Source organism: Rhinolophus hipposideros (assembly GCF_964194185.1).
Source record: "Rhinolophus hipposideros genome assembly, chromosome: 11".
NCBI lineage: Eukaryota > Metazoa > Chordata > Mammalia > Chiroptera > Rhinolophidae > Rhinolophus > Rhinolophus hipposideros.
In genome coordinates this window covers 2,085,027-2,106,333 of record NC_138057.1, presented here as the reverse complement: position 1 = coordinate 2,106,333, position 21,307 = coordinate 2,085,027, and the positions used below count along the sequence as shown (strand labels likewise).

Genomic DNA, 21,307 nt, shown 5'->3' with positions numbered 1-21,307 from the left:
AGCTATGTCCCAGACAAAAAGAAACACAATGACTTATAAAGACATTCAGCCTTGTGAGCAATTTAAAACATGCCAAAACACAGGATTGACATGCCATTTGTTTTTCTGACTTACTGAGATTAGAATGGCCTGACAATTTCCAGTGTAGATCAGGGCTTGGAAAAACCTGAAAAGCTCACACGTCCTTGCTGGGAGCATAAATTGCTGCCACCTTCTGGAAGAGCAATTTTGTAGAATCTATTAAAAATTTAAATATATGTATTTTGGACAAAAAAATTAACTTCTGAGAACTGACTCCACAGATACTTACACAAGTAAAAAAAAAAAGCATGTATCTATAGATGTTTGCGGCAGCACTGCTTCATGCCGATAACTAAAAATCAGAAGTAGCCACCCACAGGAGACCAGTGAAATAACTTACATCACCCAAGTGACAGACAGCAGCAAAGGTTTAAAAAATGAGGTACCTAGCATGCATTAATATAGAACAGCAAACCTCAGTTCAGTACGTATGGAATGGTATAATCACACGGTATTAATACTTAAAAACAAATCAAGGATGTTACCCACCATGGAGTAGCCTTGAAAACATTATACTCAGTGAAAGAAGCCAGACACAAAGGCCACATCTTGTATGGTTCTATTTATATGAAATTTCCAAAAGAGGCAAATCCAGAGGGACAGAAAAGTTAGATTAGTGGTTGTCAGAGGCTGGGGCGGGGGTTGGGGAGTGACTGCTAACGTAGGGGGCTGCCTTTGGGAGTGACAGAATGTTCAGAAACTAGACAGAGGTGGTCGGGGATTACACAACACGGTGAATGTCACTGAACTGTGCGCTTTAAAATGGTTAATTTTGCCATGTGATTTTTACCACAATTTTTAAAAATAAATAAAGGAGATGCACAGACAAGCATGGGTGCCTAGAAAATGTCTGGAATGAAGCACACATATTGTCAGCCCTGTGTATCTGGGGACCTGGCGGGGGGCACTGGTGGGAGGAAGATGAGAAAACAGGCTTTCGCTTTTACTCTTCCCAGTTTTGCTTTTTTCAAACCATTGTTATGTTACTGGGTTTTTTTCTTTTGTTTTGGTTTTCCTGCTTTTTACTTAATCAAGTAATAAACCCTGATTAAAAAATTAGAATACATCAGAAAAAGCTAAATAAAGTCTCTTTGATCACACCCAATGCCATGAGGGGCCTCTTGAAAGTATTTTCCTACATAAAAAACAGAAAATATGTAGTATTGTTTTGTGGGGGTTTTCGCATATTGGTTTTTAAATAAATACTTACAAATAGATAATTTGGCCCAAGACAAAGCTCCCTCCGCATCGTGAGGACCCACCCCACACACACACCCAAACTTCATGACAGGCCCCACATTGTATGGCTGGGGAAGAAAGCAATTATAAAGAGCATTTTAAAAATTTAATCCTGGGCAGATCAACTTATATTCACACTTAGCTTTCATTCCTTCTTTTTCTCTGGTTTTGTTTTGAATCAGCCTGGCTTTTAGACCTCATAGAAATTTGTTGTTAGTCAACTAGAAAAACCTTGACTATCTTGGGTTTTTAGAAATTATTTTAAAAATAATAATAAAAGAAATGGGCTCATATTTTAGCATAAAAAAAAAAAAGTAAGTGAACTTTATTTGAACTCTGCAAACACTTCACTAATTAGAGGTAATTGTGCCTGAGTCTCTCTTGCAAAACAATGGATTTTTCTTCTTCCGAAATAAAATGATAGTGACACACTGAATTTTGGAAATAGTGCCAGAAAACTGGTATACCTTGAAAACACTGGCTGAATTTTACCAACGAAACAATTATGTGCTAGACCAATATTGACACAATCAGAAAGTTGTATCTGTGGACCCTCAGAAAGAAGATACCTTCTAAGGGGGGTCTCCTGGTGGCTAACTGGGCTCAAATTCTAAAACAGAGCCTAGCGCCATTTCTAAGCAGGAGCCCCCCACGAAAAGCACACTCCAGGGAAAAGCGTACACTGGTAGCACTGGGTTCCTGCTACCACACCAGTTCTTACACAGGAGCTCCTCCAGGATCTTCACCGACCAATCAGAGCATCTTCATTCTAACCAATCAGCACAGTGCTTTTTGGACCAAGCAAACTGCAAGGATTTGGAATCCTCACTTACAGGAGGACTGAGAAATCTGGGACCAGGGGCAGGGCCTTACTTCTCTCTATAGAAGTCAGTTCCCCTCCGGCTCCGAGAGCACACTTTCCCTTCTGCCAAAGGCTGAAGACTGGGTTTCCCTGGCTGGCGCTGAAACAGCAAAGACATCTCTCCAGGGCAGAGTGGCGAGGTCTAGCCAGAGAGGGGCGTCACCCCAGGGCCAGCCATGCTGGTTCAAAGCTGTGCTGAATAAAGTTTCCTTCTTCACCGCAACCCAAATTGGGGATTCCTGTCGGCATTGAATTGGTGCCCACGATCATCAGTTGACAGATCAGAATCCCGCAGCTCACGACCCAAAGCATTCACTGTCAGAAGCCTCGGCAGCCACTGGGATGCACGTGACACCATACACAGCTCATTCTAAGTCCCCTCTGCATGACCCCACGCACACCACACTCCCCAGCACCCAAAGGGGCCCAGCCCAGTGGCCTCTCTGATGAGCAGCTGGCCACACAACCCTGTGCCCCTGCCCGAGGTCTCCACAAAAGCTTCTCAGGGGGCGGCCAGGGGCCCCCATTGGCAAACTCAGGGCCAGTGCCAAGTCAATGCTTTTTTCTGTCCATGGGAACCTTCTGCTGGAGAGCTACCCCTGTGCTTAGTAACAGGACAGAAGTGAAGGAAGCACTTCTAGATCTCCTTCCCTTACCAGCCTTCCCGGGACCCCCTGAACCCGGGACACCGCAAGCCAACCTTGGCCCACTTGCCCCTTCCTCTCCATCTGGCATTTCCAGGGCCTCCCCACCCAGCCAGCCTTTAAGGAGTCCAGTGGCCTCCTACTTCAAACACCCCCAGGCCTGGATAAATCAACAGGCTGGCAGCCACACACATAATCCCAGTCCTGAGGATGTCTGCTTTCCTTGGGTTTTTGTTGTTGTTGTTGTTGTTGTTGTTGTTGTTGTTACCCAGGCTTCCCCAGGGAAACAAAGGCCTGGATGGGGGTCTGGATGGGCATCTGGTATCTTGGGGCTCACCCTGGAAGAGAAGCATGTAAGGGGCCACTTCACTCGCTCTCACCTCTGGGAGGTCGCCTGTCAAAGCTTCCAGTCCCTGCTCGAGAGCCAGGCAAGCAGCTAGAGGAGGGGAGAGAGGACAGATGGGATGCTGACCCACAATCCCTGGAGAACATGTCTGGACAGGAGGGCAGGCAGCACAGCCGTGCTCAGAGGCCACCTGGGGCTGGCTGCAGTGCTGTCCAGAGAAGCAGCACTGGCCCCCAAGCTCTCCAGGAGGATGGACTTGTCCTCTGATGCCAAGCTCTCCTGCAGGTTGGACTCACCCATGTCAAACTATGAGCACAAGGGCCTGTGCTAGGCTGGACTCCTGACCCCCACACTAACCAGCCCTGGGCCAAGCCTGTTATTATAGCTACCACACCAGGCCCAAAGGGCTCAGATAGAAGGGGTGTCGGTAGCAGTAAACATTTTTATCAAATAAATTCTCACGCAGATGCTCCAAAAACAGAACCAAGAGAAAACAGTACCTGATTAGCACGCACATAAGTGTAAATGTGTATATATGAGTCAGCTAGGGTTGCGTTAACAAAAGCACCACAGCCAGGGCAGCTTAAACAACAGGCACTTATCATCTCTGTTTTGGAGGCCAGAAGTCCAAGATCAAGGTGTGGGCAGGGCTGCTTTCTCCTGAGGCCTCTCTCCTTAGCTTGCAGACGACCTCCCTGTGGTTTCACATCTTCTTTCCTCTACGGAGGTCTGTCTCTGTATCCAAATTTCACCATTTTATAAGGACACCAGTCATGCTGGATTAGGCCCACCTTAATGATGTTAACTTGATTATATCTGTAAAGACCCTCTATGCAAATAAGGTCACATTCTGAAGTACTGGGGGTTAGGACCCCAAGGTATCTTTTTTGGGGAAACAATTCAACCTGTAACAGTATAATATTTTCTTTATAAGAAGTCATTAAGTGACAGCAGTGAACCTCCATCTTAATAGCCATAAAAACTGAAACTCAATTTTGGTGAGTTTTAAAATTATTTTCCAATTTTATTGGGATATAATTGACATACATCACCATTAAGTTTAAGGTGTACAGCATAATGGTTTTAATTACATATATTGTGAAATGACTACCCCAATAAGTTTAGTTATCACCCATCATCTCGTATAAATACAATAAAAAGAAAAAAAGTTTCCTTGTGGTAGGAACTCTTAGGACGTACTCTCTTCACAAGTTTCCTGTATACCATCCAGCAGTAATAACTATAGTCACCATGCTGTACATTACATCCTTGGGATTTATTTATAACTGGAAGTCTGTACCTTTTGACCACCTTCCTCCAACTTCCATTTCTTTATTTTTCAATTATAGCTGATATACAATATTAAATTAGTTTCAGGTGCACAACATAGCGATTCTACGTTTATATACCTTCCAAAGTGATCACCACAATAAGTCTAGTACCCACCTGTCACAGTGCGTCGTTATTATATTATTGCCTCCATTCCCTATGTTGTACATTACATCCTCATGATTTATTGTATAACTGGAAGTTTGTACTTCTTAATCCCTCCCCCTTTTCCGCTCATTCCCCAACCCTCCCTTCAGCATCATCAATTTGTTCTCTATGAGTCTGTAAAACTGTAAATTTTGAAAGACAGCTCCAGTCATATTTCCACCTCAACATCCTTTCCGATTTCCCATATTTTGCTTTAGTTTCAGAATGTCGATAAAATTATGATTCTTGTCGCCATTTACACGAGGTGAAAAGTATTTCAACAGCTCTCAGTGCAAACTTGAGATTCTAGGATTTAACAGAGATGGCTGCTCGTCTGCACCACCACGACCTGGCCCAGACGCCACCGACACCCTGGCAGGCTGGCAGGAGGCAACCTGGGGTGCGGGTTTCCATGACAGCTTTAAAATGTTCAATATGTTTAGAATAGGATGTGGTTCAAACAGCCAAGAGATATGCCCCTTGTGGAGAATCTGAAAACCCAGACGATAGGCTGACACAAGTGCCCTGAATCTCCAACCTTCCATTTCTTCACCATCCACAGAACACCCCAGAGATCAAGATGCACTAAAAAAGTTCATGAACGTCCATGGACTCCTCAATTAAGTGACTTCCCATGCTTTTCCTTCACCTTCCCCTCTGGCCAGAGCCCAGCACGACAAGGAGAAGAAAGGAGAGAGAGGTGATAACTATGGCAGCAGCCCCGACTCATGTACTTAAGTTTGTAGAGATGAATGTCTTCCCCAGAAACCCGAAGAAAGGGTTCAATAAAGAATCACCAGCAAGGAGGTGTGATGGCATAAATGATGACCCCAAGGTCACTACTATCAATCTGAATGGAGACTGGAGATCTTACTCTAGGAAAGGGTAACTCCACAGAAATGCGTAACTCCACAGAAGTACGCGACTTTGGGGATTTTTTTAGGTCAATTACATGCGGCGTCCATCCTTCTGCAACCTGATTTTCTGCCCACGCAGAATCTCTCTTTGAAATCTTCCTCCAGTGGCATCTACGGGTCTCCAAATTCATTTTGCTGCTGTACATTAATCCATAGTTGAGACATGGGGCTGGTCATGGCTCCCCTTAAAAGGCATGTCAGCATTTCTAGTTTTTCACCATGAGAAATAGCCTGTGGCACCGCACGCATGTTTTTAGAGCAGGCAACAGAACACATGTATTTTCACTGGTAACAGCCACGGTCAAACTGCCCTCTAAGTGACACCTTACATCTGCAGTGCCACGTTCCCCTCATCACCACTGACAAGGCCTTCGCACCCCCTCTGACCTCAGCCAAAGCTTCAGTCAGAAGAACACTGCAAATAAGTTGCATTTTCTTGAATCCTAATAAAGCCAGGCTCTTTTCCTAAAATTTTGCCCTTTTCTATGTTGTCCTACAAACTGCCTGATGTGCCTTGTGTCCCTTTTTTAATTGGGGCCTTTAATTTTGTTATTTATCGTATGAGTTCTTTCTGTGTTCTTGATACGAAACCCCTCATCTATCCTATAGGTTGTGAAATGTTCTCTCCACCCGATAGTCTGAACAGTGAAGTGGGATGTGCAACCCTCTACACTAGGAAGCACGAAACTGAGTCTTTTGCCGTTGAAGGGTGGGGGGAATATACACCTACAAGTGAAACACCTTCCTCCATCCCTTTCTGCACCTCAGCACCCTTGGTTTTAATAAGCCTGGGGCTCTGAGAATGGCCGAGGATGGCCCATTCCACACAGGCCTCTGCACAGTACGTCTCCTGGGAGTGGTCGCCGGCGACAGGAAAGAGGGACGCAGAGTAAGGAGACTGGGAAGGGTTGGATTGGCGAAGCTCGTGGGGCCGCCCTGGGCCCCCACCCCGCACTCCTCCAAGCAGGCTCCCTGAGCCTCTGCACCAAGGCGCAGCCCTGTGTGCGGCCTGGGAAGGCACAGAGGTAGCCTCTGCACCTGCTGGACCTCAGAGCGGCAGGACAACGGACCCCAGGTCTGGGTGAAGGCGGCTCTCAGGGCAGAGACTTCCAGGGCTCCTGGGTGCACCTTGCCGAGATCCCGCCACGGTGCACAAACCAGTGGAAAAGGCCACTTTCCACAAAGCTGGGAACACTGGGCAGGGCCTGGGTATTGGATAACCCCTGCCTGTGATAACAGTATTGAGATTATGTGGAAAACAGTTCTTACCATTCATGCTGAAGTATTTACATGTAAAAAATTAAGACTGTCTGGGGCTCATTAAGTAGGCCAGAGGGAATGAAACAAAATTAATAGAACGTGGTGACTGTTGAAGCGGAGTGAAAAATACGTAGGGGTTCACTGTACTGGTATAATTTTACATATGTTTAAAGTCTTCCAGAATAAAAAAGCTAAGGAAAAACATGTCGGAAGTTCTGGCGATCCAGACACGAGACTGCGCCTGGCGACGTTCGGTGCTGTGGAGGAAACACTGTCCGGTGTCCGGCCTACAAGGCACATGTATCCCCCCCACCTCATCCCTGTGTCAGGTCGGACACCATTTCCAATAAAACTGAAACCATTCGAGTCTTTTCCTAAGAGGATGTGCAGCATTCTGTTACTGAGCCACTGGCTACAGTCACACATTTGTTACCACAGAATATTTTACATTCTTTATTTCAAAATAATTTCAAACTTACATAAAAGTTGCAAGATTCATGCATAAAAGTCCCCCATAGTCTTACTCAAATTCACTAGTTTTTCACATTTAATCCTATGTGCTTCATCGTTCTCTCTCTATACCCACAGTATTTTTTTTTTATTCTGAACTATCTGGGTAGATTGCAGACATCACGCCTTTTAACCCTTAGTTAAAACTCAGCATACACGTTCCATAAGCAAGGCCCTTCTCTCCCAGAACGTCAGTAACCAACAGAATCCGGGAAGCGAACTTGGACAACACTTGCCCAAAATGATGTCCCCGAGGCAGCTGCATCCGTGGTTCCGATCCTATCGGTTGGCGTGCCCTCGCTCTAGCTCGGGCTCATCTGGAACCGCATTCTGCGTGCGGTAGTCACGCCCCGTGGACCGTTCCTCGGCTGTGTCTGCCCTTCTCTAGGAGCCCGTTGTTTCATAGTCCCCTCCACTGGGCGTGCTGCTTTGTGTCCCCATCAGACCCACTTCTGCACCGTAGCGGGAATAGAACCTAAGCGATGCCGTCCTTCTCAGAAGGACCACATCCATCTGCCCACACTGGTGGCCTTGGTCACCCAGTTAGAGTGATGTCCAGTTTCTCTAGTCTACAGTCATTAACTGTGCCCTTGCAAATAAAGACTCTGTGAGGAAATACTTTAAGGCATGACCATTTCCTGCTCCCCATCAAACATGGCCCCATTTAATTAGAGTCAGCATTCACTGATGATTCTTGCCCAGACCAATCTGTACAATTACTGCTACAAATGTAATTTTCTCCACAGTTGGCATTTGGCTATAAGAATGTGCCCCCTCTTCACCCCCACTTCCATTTATTTACGTAATGTACGAGTAATGGTTAACTAGCGCCCCCCAAAATTCATATTCACCCAGAACTTCAAATGTGACCTTATGATGTAGAGATGAAATCATCCTCTATTTAAAATGGGCCTAAATCAAATGACTGCTGTTTTTCTAAGACGAGGAAGAGATACACAGAAGAGAAGGCCACGTGAAGACGGAGCAGACACTGGAAAGATGCTACCACAAGCCAAGGAATGCCAGGGGCCACCAGGAACCAGAAGAAGCAAAGAGAAACTCTCCCCCAGAACCCTTCAGAGGGAGTATGCACTGCTAACACCTTGATTGTTGGACTTCTGGCTTTCAGAACTGTGAGAGAATCAATTTATATTATTTTAAGTCACTTACTTTGTGGTACTTTGTAATGGCGACCCTAGGAAACTCATACATGTGTTTACTTACTTATTTACTTCTCAGTTTTGAATCACAAATTTCTACCTTGTTGCACGCATAATCTATGCTTGCCCTTATTTTTTTGATGCTTAAATTGCCCCAGATTTGACCAATGTAATACCTCCAAGTTGGCAGCTGTGTATTTGATATGTTCCCCTTATTTTCGATCACTTACTTTCTATTACAAGAATATGCTCCTGTTTCACCTTGTATTTTTCCCTGTCCTGAACTCATAATCAGTCATTTCTCCAAGGCATGCTAGTTCCTTTAGTGTGCAATGGTACTTAGAAACCAAGATCTGGGAACTAAGAGGGCTCATTGCTAATGAGGTGCTATGAAATAACTGTTACATATAGAAAAACATATTTTACAAATTATGATTTATAATCTTCACATATTTTATATGTGTATGTGTGTATACATATGAATACGAATATACGAAATCATGAGTTATACCAATCTTCCCCATTCCAATCCAACCTCTCCTAGTCCTTCCCTGCCTCCCCTCGTTCCATACTTGTATCTCCTTTCTTCCACGGTGGGAACCTGGCTCAAATGCTATCAACACACCTCTTATTGCCCAATCCCACAATTCACACAAAACCATTTTAGAATTGTTACATCCATACCACTATGAGAAACAAACCTACTAAGAATGCAGGATTTGTTATCAGGTCTTTTGTTGTTGTTGTTGTTGTTGTTTTTAACCCAGACTGAGGATATACCCAGGGTGCCAAAGGAATGTATACAAGTGGACACTTTGGTCCACATTGCTCAAGCAGTAGTTTGCAGTAATTTGAAGTGTCTAGAACTGATAGTAACCACTTTGAGCATCTCTTGTAACTGCAGAAGTCAAACATGACTTGTATTCATCTTTTGTATCGGTATACATTGAGTACAGTAGTACCTCAGTTTTCAAACGTCTTCGTTGACAAACATTTAGGTTAACGAACGCCATAAACCCAGAAGTAAATGCTTCGGTTTTCGAACACGCCTCGGAAGTCGAACATGTCATGGCTTCTGCTGAGTGCAAGATCCTGAGGCCTAGCTGTCGGCAGTTTTCTAACATTTCAGAACTTGAACGGTTTTCTGGAATGGATTACGTTCGAAAACCGAGGTACCACTATATTACAATTATAATAGTTTTTTCCTTTCTTAAAATGTGTATACAATTTTTTTTGGCACCCTCTGTATAGTCAAAGTACTGAGTCCACCTTCACTTGAACTAGGTTTCTTTTTTCCCGTCAGTGTAGTTGTTCTTCACTTGCAGTATAATTGTTAATTTACTTGTTTACATTCAGTTTTAGTTTCCTGCCATCTTTAATGATTTGATGTTTTGAACATGTAGAACATTTGCATGTTCCAAAAGTCAAAACTATACAAAAATATGAAGAATAAACTAAGAATAGAAGGAAACCATCTTACCATAATAAAGGCCACATTACTATAAGCTCATAGCTAACATCGTACTCAATGGTGAAACACTGAAAGCTTTTCCGCTAAGATCAGGAACAAGACAAAGATGTCCACTTTCACCACTTCTATTAAACATAGTACTGGATGTTCTAGACAAAGCAGTTAGGCAAAAATTTTTTTTTAAAGAAACGAGGCATCCAAAATTAGAAAGAAGGAAAATTATCTCTGTTCCAGACGACATGATCTTACATACACATCCACAGAAATTCTATTTGAGCTAATAAACAAATTCAGCAAACCTGCAGGATACAAAATCAACAGGCAAAAATCAGTTGCATTTCTACACGGTAACAAAGAACAATCTGAAAGGAAATGAAGAAAACATTTCCATTCATAATAGCATTGAAAAGAAAAAAATATTTAGTAATAAATTTAATCAAGTGGGTGACGGACTTGTACACTGAAAACTAAAAAACATTGTTGAGAGAAATAAAGAAGTAAATAATGGAAAGACATTCCACGTCTGTGGTCTAGAAGACCTGCTAAGATGTCAATACTACCCAAGCAATCTACAGACTCAAGGCAAACCTTTATCAAAATCCCAATGACATTTTTTGCAGAAATAGAAAATCCTCCTAAAATTGATATGGAATTTCAAGGGCTCCCAAATAGCCAAAACAATCTAGAAAACAAAGTTGGAGGACTCACACTTCTGATTTCAAAATATACTATAAAGCTACAGTAATCAAAACTGTGGCATAAGGACAGCCACGTAGACCAATGGAATAAAGAGCCCAAGAATAAACCCTGTATATACAGTAAGTGACAAGGATGCAAGACCGTTCGGTGGAGAAAGAAGAGTCTTTTCAACAAAGGGTACTGGGAAAATTAGATATCCACATGCAAAAGAATGAAGTTGGACAATTACCTTACACCATGTGCAAAAATTAACTCAAAACGGTTACGTACCTAAACATAAAAGCTAAAACTACAAAATTTTTAGAAGAAAACTTCAGGACATTGGACTTAGCAATGATTTCTTGAATATGACACTAAAAAAAAGCACAGGTAAAACAAGAAAATAATAAGTTGGATTCATTAAAATTAAAAACTTTTGTGCATCAAAAGACATGATCAACAGAGTGGAAAGGCGACCCACAGAATGGGAGAGAACATGTACAAATCATATATCTGATAAGGGGTTAATATCCAGAATATATAGAACTCCTATAACTCAACCCCAAAAAAGATCTGATTTAAAAACGGGCAAAGGGTTTAAATAAACATTTCTCCAAAGAAGATACACAAACAGCAATGAAATATCGGGGGTGCCAAAAAAATGTATACACATGACTTGTATTCATCTTTTGTTATCAGTATATATTGAACATTACAATTTAATAGTTTTTCTCCTTTCTTAAATGTGTATACATTTTTTGGCACCTTCTGTATACACAAATGACATGAAAAGATGCTCAACATCACTAGTCGTTAGAGAAATGCAAGCCAAAACCACAATGAGGTACCAATTCATACTCACTATATTATCAATAAAACAGAAAATAACAAGTATTGGCAATAAATTAAAAAATTAAAAATAGAACTACCATATGATCCAGCAATCCCACTTATGGGTATACACCCAAAAGAACTGAAAGCAGGGTCTCAAATATTTGTACACCCAGGTTCATAACAGCATTATTCACAATACTCAAAAGGTAGGAACAACTCAAACGTCTGCCAATACAGGGAAAAACAAAATGTGCTATAATATGGGGTGTGTGTGTGTGTGTGTGTGTGTGTGTGTCTGTGTGTCTGTGTGTGTGTACAATGTGTGTACAAAGGAATCATATTCGGCCTTAAAAATAATTAAGTACCAACACATGCTACAACATGGATGAACCTTGAAAACACTATGCTGAGTGAAAGAAGCCAGACAAAAAAGGACAAATATTGCGTGATTCCACTTATGGAAGGGACCTAGAGTAGTTAAACTCATACAGACAGAAAGTACAATGGTGAGTGCCAGGAGCTGAAGAAGGGGGACTGGGAAGTTGTTGTTTAATGGGGACAGAGTTTTAGTTTGGGGAGAAGAAATGATGGAGATGATGGTGCTGATGGTGGCACAACAATGTGAATGTACTTAATGCTAGTGAACTGTACACTTAAAATGGTTAGAAGGGTCTATTTTATGCATATTTTACATTAATAAAGAAAGATCTGAGTAACCAATGTTACTTTCTGGTTTCTCCTATGTTTCTTTTTGCAAAAATAAGCAGATGCACAACCAGCCAGCCCCTCCACGCCTGTTCCCATCCACTTCTCACGCTAATTTAAGACAAGAACCCACCTCGTTACCATCTCTTCCTATAAAATTACTGTGGTCCTCAATTTTTCATTACTTTAAATTGCTCTGAAAATGAATCCCATGTTATAAAAAGACTATAATATAGTGAACTGGGGATTATTTCACTTTCAGGAATAAAATTCCCAGTTTCCAAATGTTATTTCCCAATGTTCTCTAAAAGTTGAAAACACAAGATAACCTTCTACAATAGAGCTACAAGGTGGGCTGACAGCCAAGGTGGAAGGTAACCCAGTGGTTGTGCCTGAAGCTTTCCCAGCCTGCGCCCCTCACTCCCTTCCAACACCCCTCTTGCCATCCGTAGGTGGGCTGCTCACATTCTAGATACAACTCTCATGTCCTCACCCAATTCCTCATGGACCCTACAGCTCAGGCCCCGTTGCCTTGGTCTTCAGACACCTGCTAAGCCTCAGGGAGGGGCCTCTGGTTCCACAGGTCAGAGCCAATCCAGTTCGAGTTTACCTTCAAATTTCCCACAGTCAACAAACAAAACTCCAAGCAAAAAAGGGGAAGAACCTCCTTGCTCCTGACTCCTAAAGCAACAGTGACAAACACACAGACCCTAGACAAAGAGTGGTGGCTCAGAGCTTCCTGTAGTGACACCAATGTCCTCTCTGGGAACAGGCCGCCCGCCATATGGGACTGCTGAAATGCCACTAGTGAGGTGGAGGAACTGAAATTTTCAGTTCAGTTCAGTTTAATTAATTCTCACCTGAACATTAGTAATGCTGAGCAGCTACTAGAGTCTACCACACAATTGTCCAGTGAGGGTTTCTGCAATTTGCTGCAGACTGGGTTAACTGGCCCTCCAGGAGGGTGGGATGTGGAAACCATTAGGCAGGGGCACCGGGGAGTTGCGAAACCCTCCCCCACTCCTGGAGGACTTGAAGAAGCAGTCACATTCTCCCCAGATAACATCTCAAGAGTGACAGGGTGCTTACTGAAGCTCATTCCAATGACAATTAAAGACATACACACCACCTCCCTCTAGAACTTAAGACCTTCTATAGGATAAGTCACTTAGTCTAATTAGGCTAAATTTTTCTGTAATCATTTCCTTCCCATTGGCTTAGAATTTTTTGGTTCTTTCAGAGATAGAACTTAAAAAAAAAGGCCAGAAATCCAACAAAATGGTGCTAACCACACCAACACAATTGCCTAATTTTGAAAAGCTTTCTGAAAATTTCCAACATGTTCAACAATTCCTTCGCCACTCTGTTAATGTGATTTTGAGCAGATCACGCCCCAGACGTATTTTATGACAACTGCACATGAAGCAGAGCCGTCCCGCCCTTATTTCCAACTTGGCAAGCTCCTGACCAAACCAAATAAACACACACCAAAAGGAGGAGGCTGGTGCAAACGCAGCCGGCTGCAGCGGTAATTAGTGGGCCGGAGCCCCTTGTTGCTTAGATTTTTACTTCAAAACTCAACATGCCCTCCCTACCTACGGAACTCTTAACATTTCTGTTCAGTGCTGCAGTCGAACGACCTAAAACCGAAGAACACAAAGGGTCACTGAGAAGCCATGTTTCAGAACCAGTCCTTTTAGACCAATGGTCCTTTCAGGAAATTACTATTGGCCACACAAAATGCAGACTTACACGGAAATGAATGAATGCTTCCTCTGCAAAGCGAAGCCCTCATCACTTTGCTTTGAAACCTTTCATGTATGTTATCCACTTGACGGTCACCATAGGGTCCCCAGAGAAGGAAATATCTTAATGACAACTTACAGAGTCACAGTCTGTAAGACACTGCCCCTACCCCCACCCCCACGGCACAGCAGGATACATCCAAAACTTCGAAGCCTAGCTCTTCTCCACGTGGTAACCATAAAACTGGGAGGTGGGGGGCTGGGGGGAGGCTACAGGTCTCCCTCCAGATTCGTGGGGGAATAAACCAGATAAACACCAAAAGCCTCTGGCATCAACGAACGTTTTAGAAGATGGTTATAAAGCTTGGGTGGGGGTAACACTTAGTAGCCCACTTTCTTTTCTCTGACTACAACTTGGAATTCTATAATTAGAGCTCTCCAGGGCAAAACGTTAGAGCACACAAGTTTCCTGTACTTAATCAGACTGGCCCCGAGTTCTGCAGATTAGGGAGGCCCGGTCTTTCACACCCAGTTCCATTTCAATGATAATGATAACTTTCCACATCCTGGCCTCCGGTGGAATGCATTTTAAAGGAGTGCCACTTCTCAGTTGAAACCTGGCTTTAGAAATCCCCCTTTAGGGGGTTAATCTTTCCTACCTGTAAGACCGACTATTCCCCTACTCCTGCATTGCTATCCCATTGATCTCAGGGAAAAGGTTCTGAAAGAAAGGGCAGCATAAAATTCTGTCTCCGCCAGGCTTAAATGTCTCCAAGGGTAAATCAAGGCTAAACGTTTACAAGGAACAAGTAATTCACCGCAAATCACACCCTAACAGACAGTGACATACAAACATCAATTACAGCTGTACTTTGATCTAACAATAGGAAAGTTTAACAATAAAAATAGAAGTGTTATTTCACATTGCCCGGTAAATCTGCAGATCACTTGTCACCAAAATCTACCCCTGGTAAATGCACACTTTTAAACCAATGTTGCTTTTTTTTGCATGCAAAATATTAAGCAGACTTCTTGACAGTGTTCTAACTTTGACATGCTATACTAATCGGAAGTTCAGCATCATTGACTAGAGCCCCCTCAGTAGTCACCCACTGCTTAACCAGATGTCACACAAGGTCAGTAGTGTTCAGAGTCTCCGGATGGCATTCTTTATCAAGTAGACGCAAGGGTTAAACTCGCTCTCACTATTAAATACTGAAACATTTCCAATGTGTGCTGCTGCGTTACTTGGTACACAGTCATAATAAGAAAAACATGTTGCCTTACTATATACATAAAAACTTTTCTTTTTCCACAAAGTCTTCTTATTCAAGATGTTTTCGTTTACTTTCAAATGGATCACTATCATTATTTATTAAGACCATCACTCCAGGGATCTGGGCCAGAAATAAACACTGCATTGTCAAAACTGGGGGAGGACCCCAAATCCCTACTCCCAGACTATCATCTCTAAGCGGGCACTCGATCTCAAATCAGGTATTTGTCTCCTGAGGGAAGGAGTAGAATAAGAATTTACTCATTCTTTTGAAATAACCTTTCCGTGTTTTTACACAGTAACTTATATTCCGTGTATAAAACACACTCAAATTACACACTTACCGCAGAAAAGACGCCAAATCTCCTGTAATCAGAAAACTGATTCATATTTTGAATATGATCGTATTCTTTGAATTTTCAGCTAACCTAGCATTCCATAAGGGAGAGAATTATAAACAGCTTTCCTACTCCCTCCCCTGTAGAGATTATTATTATTTTACTGGAAAAAGAAAATTACCTCCACACGGTTCAAAAATTAACGAAAATGACACAGGATGGCTTTGTTCCTCAGATGTCTGAAGTTCGACTGGAAACGACCACGGTAACGTTTAAGCTACTCCGCCCGAAATGCGATCCCCTTTTCCTATTCTCGTTACAGCCCTGATGTAAACAGCAGACCCATCACCCTCTCCCCACATCTCCCACCTCCAACCCGTCCGCCCGCACCCCCTCCCCTGCGAACGCCACGAAAACCGACCCACGCCACGGGTCGGCGAGTAACCGGGGAGTGGCCATCACCCCCACGCTGCGCAAACGCACGTCGAGTCCCCCAGGTTAAGTCCCCCCCCCCGCCCCTACCCCCGCCGGCAGTGCTGCAAAAGGACGCCCTGACTCTAGAGGAAGAGGGCTTCTTTCGGGTGGAGGGTGCAGAAGTCCACGGGGGTGTTGTCAGAACCCCCCAGACTGACTTCCAATGTACCCGTTTACTCACTCTTTCACCGCGCGCCCTGAGCAGTTTGTGCTTTTTAAGGGACGGCGACATAACTGCAACCCCCTCCTCAAGTCGAGGAGCCAGAAGTGTCCGACGTACCCAGCATCTGCTTAAATCCAGACACCCCCAGGAAAGGATGCCCAGCATTCCCGAATCGGAGGTCCCTGGCGCGCGCAACTGGCAGCGGGACGCGGGAAGAGCTGGGCCCCTTCGCGCTGGTCCTCAAATTCTTACCTGCGTGCAGGAGTGAGAGGGAGGGGGTATAATGCGTGGGGTGGGCGACACTGAAACCCACTTACGTGTTTCAGGACTTGAGGCGAAACAGTCTACAAACGTCCCGGCCTCGGAGCAGGCGCCTTCCCCCACCGGCAGGGTGCCCGGAGGCTGGCCGCGCGGCACGCAGGCCCGGGGTGCTACCCGGGTGTGGCCGGCGTGGGCGAGTGCTACCTCCGCGGGCACCCCAGCCCGCTCCGAACCTCTAGGCAGCTCCTGCGCGCCGCGGGGTCCAAGTGGCCGAGTCCGCGCGGGGACCCCGGGGACACTGGGTAAATGCCACCTCGAGGAAAATGCCACCAGGGAGCCTGACCTGTCCCTCCAGCCGCGCGCCTCGTCCCGGGGCCCGGGGTGCAGGCGGGAACCCAAGATCCCCGAGCCGCCCAGAGCTCCCTGCCCCGGGCACAGGACTCGCCGCTCCGGCCACTCCTGGCGGTGGGGGAGGGGAAGGGGCCCACAAAAGGGAAGCCGAAGCCCCGCTCAGCCTAGCGGCGGGGGTCGGGAGCCCTCTTCTCGGGCCGGGGGGACCCCGGCGCAGGCGGGAGCACCGCGCTAGCCTCCGGGACGAGGCCCGAGTCCCGGCCCCGGGAAGCACGGCCCCGTCTGCGGCCCCAGCCCCACCGCCTTCACACGCCCGGCCCTCGGAAACCTCGGGCGAGGGGCTCCGCGCGGGCGCCGCCCGCCGGCTTCTGGAAACCCTTAGCCGGCCCGAAGCGCGCCTCCAGGAGGCAGCCGTGGCAGCCGGGCGCAGGCCGGCAGCGGGGCCGAGGCCCGGACACGGGGCCGAGGGGGCGCCGAGCGTGGGTCGCGAGCTCCCCGGCGTTCGGTCCTACCTGAGGTCCGCGGCGCGCAGAGCAGGAGCGCGGCGGCCGCCCAGACGGCGGGGGCGCACAGCCACGGCAGCGCCGGGCCCCGGGCCATGCCGCGGGCCGTGGGGGCCGGGCGCCACCACCCCTGTCGGCCGCGCGTCCGCCGCCCTTGCTCCCGGACGCCTCGCAAGCTGGTCCCTTCGAGGAACTTGCGGTCCGCCTCCTCTCCGGCCGGATGCGCCGCGCGGCTCCAGCTGCGCTGCGGGCTCGGGCTGGCTTCTAGGCTCCGGGACGCGGGCTCAGGCGTCCGGCAAGCCGCCGGGACGAGCGCAAGGGGCGGACCGCGGGCGCGCAGGAGGCAGGGTCCCGGCCCGCCCGCCCTGGTGGGCAGAGCGCGGCCCGCGCCGGCGCCCCCTGCCGGAGGCACGCGCCTGCGGCGGGCGGGACGCGGGAAACCGGGCCCGAGACCCCGGCCCGGGGCCGCCCCTCCGTCCCCGGACGTGCCTCCCGCGTCCGCCCTCCGGCCCGCGTCTCCCGGCGTTTGGCCGCCAAGGTGGCACCTTGGGGGCGTCCAGCCGCACCCGCCTTCAGGGGGCGGGACTCCCGGGGGCCCGGTCTCACATCAGTAACTCAGGGAGACACTGCGCCCCGCCAGCTTCCCCCGGAGTAAACCGGAGAGCTGCCCAGAGAAGCAAGGGCTTGAAGAGGGAAACGTTCAAGGAAGGGAACAGGCCGCGCGCTCCCGGCCCTCCTCGCCGCGCGGCGCCCGCCCGGTGGGCACCACCGCATCCCTCCACGGTGCCCAGAAATTGCTGGCCTGGGGCTGCGTGGAGGGAGCCCTCCGGAGCGCGGTAACTATCTGAAGCCACCGCAGCTTTTGGTTTACTGTTAAAAGCAAATTGTGTAATTTTACCCATTAAAGGCAGAACACTATTTGTTCTCTGCAGAGCCCCCAGAACATGCAGAAGTAATTTGCTTCACTTGTAAAAGACATTTTGAACGCAATTCAAATAACATATTTTCATGCTTATTCTTGATTTTGCTTAACACATGCAAAGGTCTGGAATTGGAAGGCCTGACCCTCCAGTTTGTAACTTAGGAATTTTCTTTGTTTTTGCTCTCTGGAGAAAGGATTTGGAACCTCCACGGTCTCTGTTGTTTGTTTTGTGAGGTTTATCTTTTAACTTATTATCGAGCAGTTTGTTTGGCGTTTTTGCTCAAGCACCATTTCCTGCTGATTGGGGTGAATTAGGGATAGCCCAAGCCTTAGGTGCCAGACCCAGAGGGCCCTGAGTTTGCCTCCTCTAATTGCCCCTCCACCACCTCCCCAACACATGGCAGGAAATAGAAGCTCTGTTGTTGAGGTCTGCGGACAACATGGCTGGGCCAGCCCCACCGTTACCCCTGTTAAAATTAATTAGGCCTCTCACTGTCTGCTGAATCTGTTTGGAGGGACATCCCACACAGTTCTCATTTCTAATACAGGTTGGGGGGACTGTCACTGTCACTGGCCAGTGGCAGCCGGGATTCCGAAGGAGAATAAGAGAAGATGGTAAAAATCATTATCCAACTGCCCCGGGCCCCAGCTCGGCGCACCGGCTCCTTCTGCCACCACTGGTGCCCTTCCGAACTTGGGGCTGCTCTTTAGGGGTTGTTTGAAGACTACCAGGGGTTTATCTTTGGGTTGTCTTTGCCTTTTCTTCCCTTAGGGGCCCTCACGGAAGCTTTCAGAGTAAGCAAGGCTTTAAGAGTTGGTCTTGAAGCACTTAGTTGCAGACCCCTCCATTTTGGATCCAGTGTGAACCAGTCAGGGGTGGCAGAGGAGGGTCCTATGAGCCTTGCTCTCAAAAACCTGTCAATCAGCAAAGCTTGTCTCTTCCGTGGACTTGTGCTCTTTTGCTTTCCATTGCACATGGATTGAGGTTGTAGTTCCAGAACCTTTGGGTCAGCAGCTCTGCCACTCATTCTTGGTGTGAACTTTGGGGAAATGATGTAATCATGCTTCAGCCCCTCATCTGTGTGCAATTTTCACATGACTGGGTTCCCCACAAATCTGACCCAGGAGTTTAAACAGCAACCTGTATTTTTGCTGACAGTTTCTTGGGTGGGGTCAGAAATGTGGGTTATATCACACATGATTCATTAAAGCTTCTTAAAAATTATCTTTTCAGCATTTCTCTTTTCCCAAAGTGTCCCCATCTATAACTCCAGCCTGCTGACCCCTATCTGCTCCTCACTCCCTCCCACCTCCCCTGCCTACAATTTCAGAACTGAGGGATAAGCACAATATGTTTATTCTTATAAATGGGAGGGATCAAAATGTGGTCTAAGTAGTTAGCAGACTGTTGCTTAGGTCTAAGCCAGATAGGAGCTGCTTACTCCTTTCCACATGTATCAGTTAGCAATTGCTACATAACAAGTCACCGCAAATCTTAGAGCTGAAACAGTGAATGTTTATTATTTCACATAGGTCGTTTCTGTGGGTCGAGATTTCAGAAGAGGCTTAGCGAGGCACTCTGTCTCAGTGTCTGCCTGGGTCCTGGCGGTCTTCACAGGGCGGCATGCTTACCTGCCTGGCAAGTTAGTGTTGGGTGTGGGCTGGAGGCCACTCAGACCTCTCTACAGGGCGCCTTGAACATCCTTAACATGGCTGCTGACTTCCCCCAGAGTGAGAGCCAGGCAGAAGCAGCAGTGTTTTATAACTTAGCCTTGGAAGTCTCGCAGTCATTTCAGTCTACTGTTGGTTTCACAGGCCAGCCCTCTTCCTTGTAGGAGGGAACTACACAGGGGCCTCTATACCAGGAGGCTGGCTCCTGCACACTTACAGGGAAAACAGCCATGCTGTCCTCAGGAGAGGCAGCTAGCTGGCAGGAGAGAGAGAAAAACGAGCATGAAGTGTGCCTCAAGACTGACAGGAAGAAGCCAGGCACCGCGTGAAGACCGTGAGAAGGGAGCCATGCAGGTATCAGGCAAAAGCATTCTGGGTGTGGTGACGGGCCAGTGTGAATCCTTCGAGACAGCAGGGTTCTGGAGGAGCCTCCAAGGAGCAACCTATTGGCCATTCATATACCTTCTTTTGTGAAATGTCTATTCAAATCTTTTGCTCATGTTATAACTGGGTCACATATCTTCTTATTTTAGTTTTCTAAGAGTCCTTTATATGTTCTGGATATAAGCTCATTCAGGTAGATATAGTCAAAGATAATATTTTCTCCTAGTCTGGCTTGTCTTTTAATTTTTGAATAATGTCTTTTCATAAGTAGCAGTTTCTCATCTTGATGATGTCCAATTTATTATTTTTTTTAATGGGTAGTGCTTTTTGAGTCTCCGTAAATGCTAGATCGGCCAAAAATATCAATAAAAATGGAATATTTGAGCATATAACCTCTGCGGAAAGTAGATGACATAGTTCACTTCTGTCCACTGGGCTTTCATGAGGAATACATTCAAACCAGTACAGTGGGATTTTCACTTGTTACTTTATTTTTCAGTTGGGAAAATCCTCCACTGAACGCAAAACACTCCTGCTCTACTAGCAGCAAGCTGTACAAAAATCCAAGTATGAAATAAGACAAATAAGATGGCTCTATTGTCAGAAAGATGTCTCCATTCCACCACATCACTCTCCTTGCCAGTACGGCTTTGGGCCCCCTGAATCTACACAAACAGCCCAGCCACAGTCAGTGGGGACCCCCAGCCTAGGAATCCCCACAGACAATTCTGCCATTCTCCCACTCAGCCCCTCTGTAGCACTTTATGCTAGACCATTCCTTCCTGAGAACGCACACTTCCCTGGGCTCTGGGACACCAAGTGTCCTTGGCTCCTCCACGACTTCTGTAGGTGCTCCTCCTAATCTCCTTTCAGCTCTGCCTCCCCACTAGGCACTGCGCTGCATGTGGGCCCAGGCCATCCTGTCTTCCCAGTCCAGTCTCCCACGGAGGAATCTCTTCCAAGCTCATGGCTTCAGCTGCCACCTATAAGCCCGGCAACTCCTGAATTTATATCTGAACCTGAACCTCCAGACCTA

At 46.6% G+C, this 21,307-nt stretch overlaps 1 protein-coding gene across 1 annotated transcript in view; it reads right to left on the bottom strand.

Annotated features, from left to right (window-relative positions):
• Positions 1-17,561, bottom strand: part of ROR2 (receptor tyrosine kinase like orphan receptor 2) — a 226,531-nt gene extending 208,970 nt beyond the window's left edge. The window contains exon 1 of the mRNA XM_081066665.1: positions 17,304-17,561. Within this exon, the coding sequence (XP_080922791.1) occupies positions 17,304-17,391 (88 nt within the window). The 5' untranslated portion in view covers positions 17,392-17,561. The remainder of the gene's footprint in view (positions 1-17,303) is intronic.
• Positions 17,562-21,307: the final 3,746 nt, after the last annotated feature.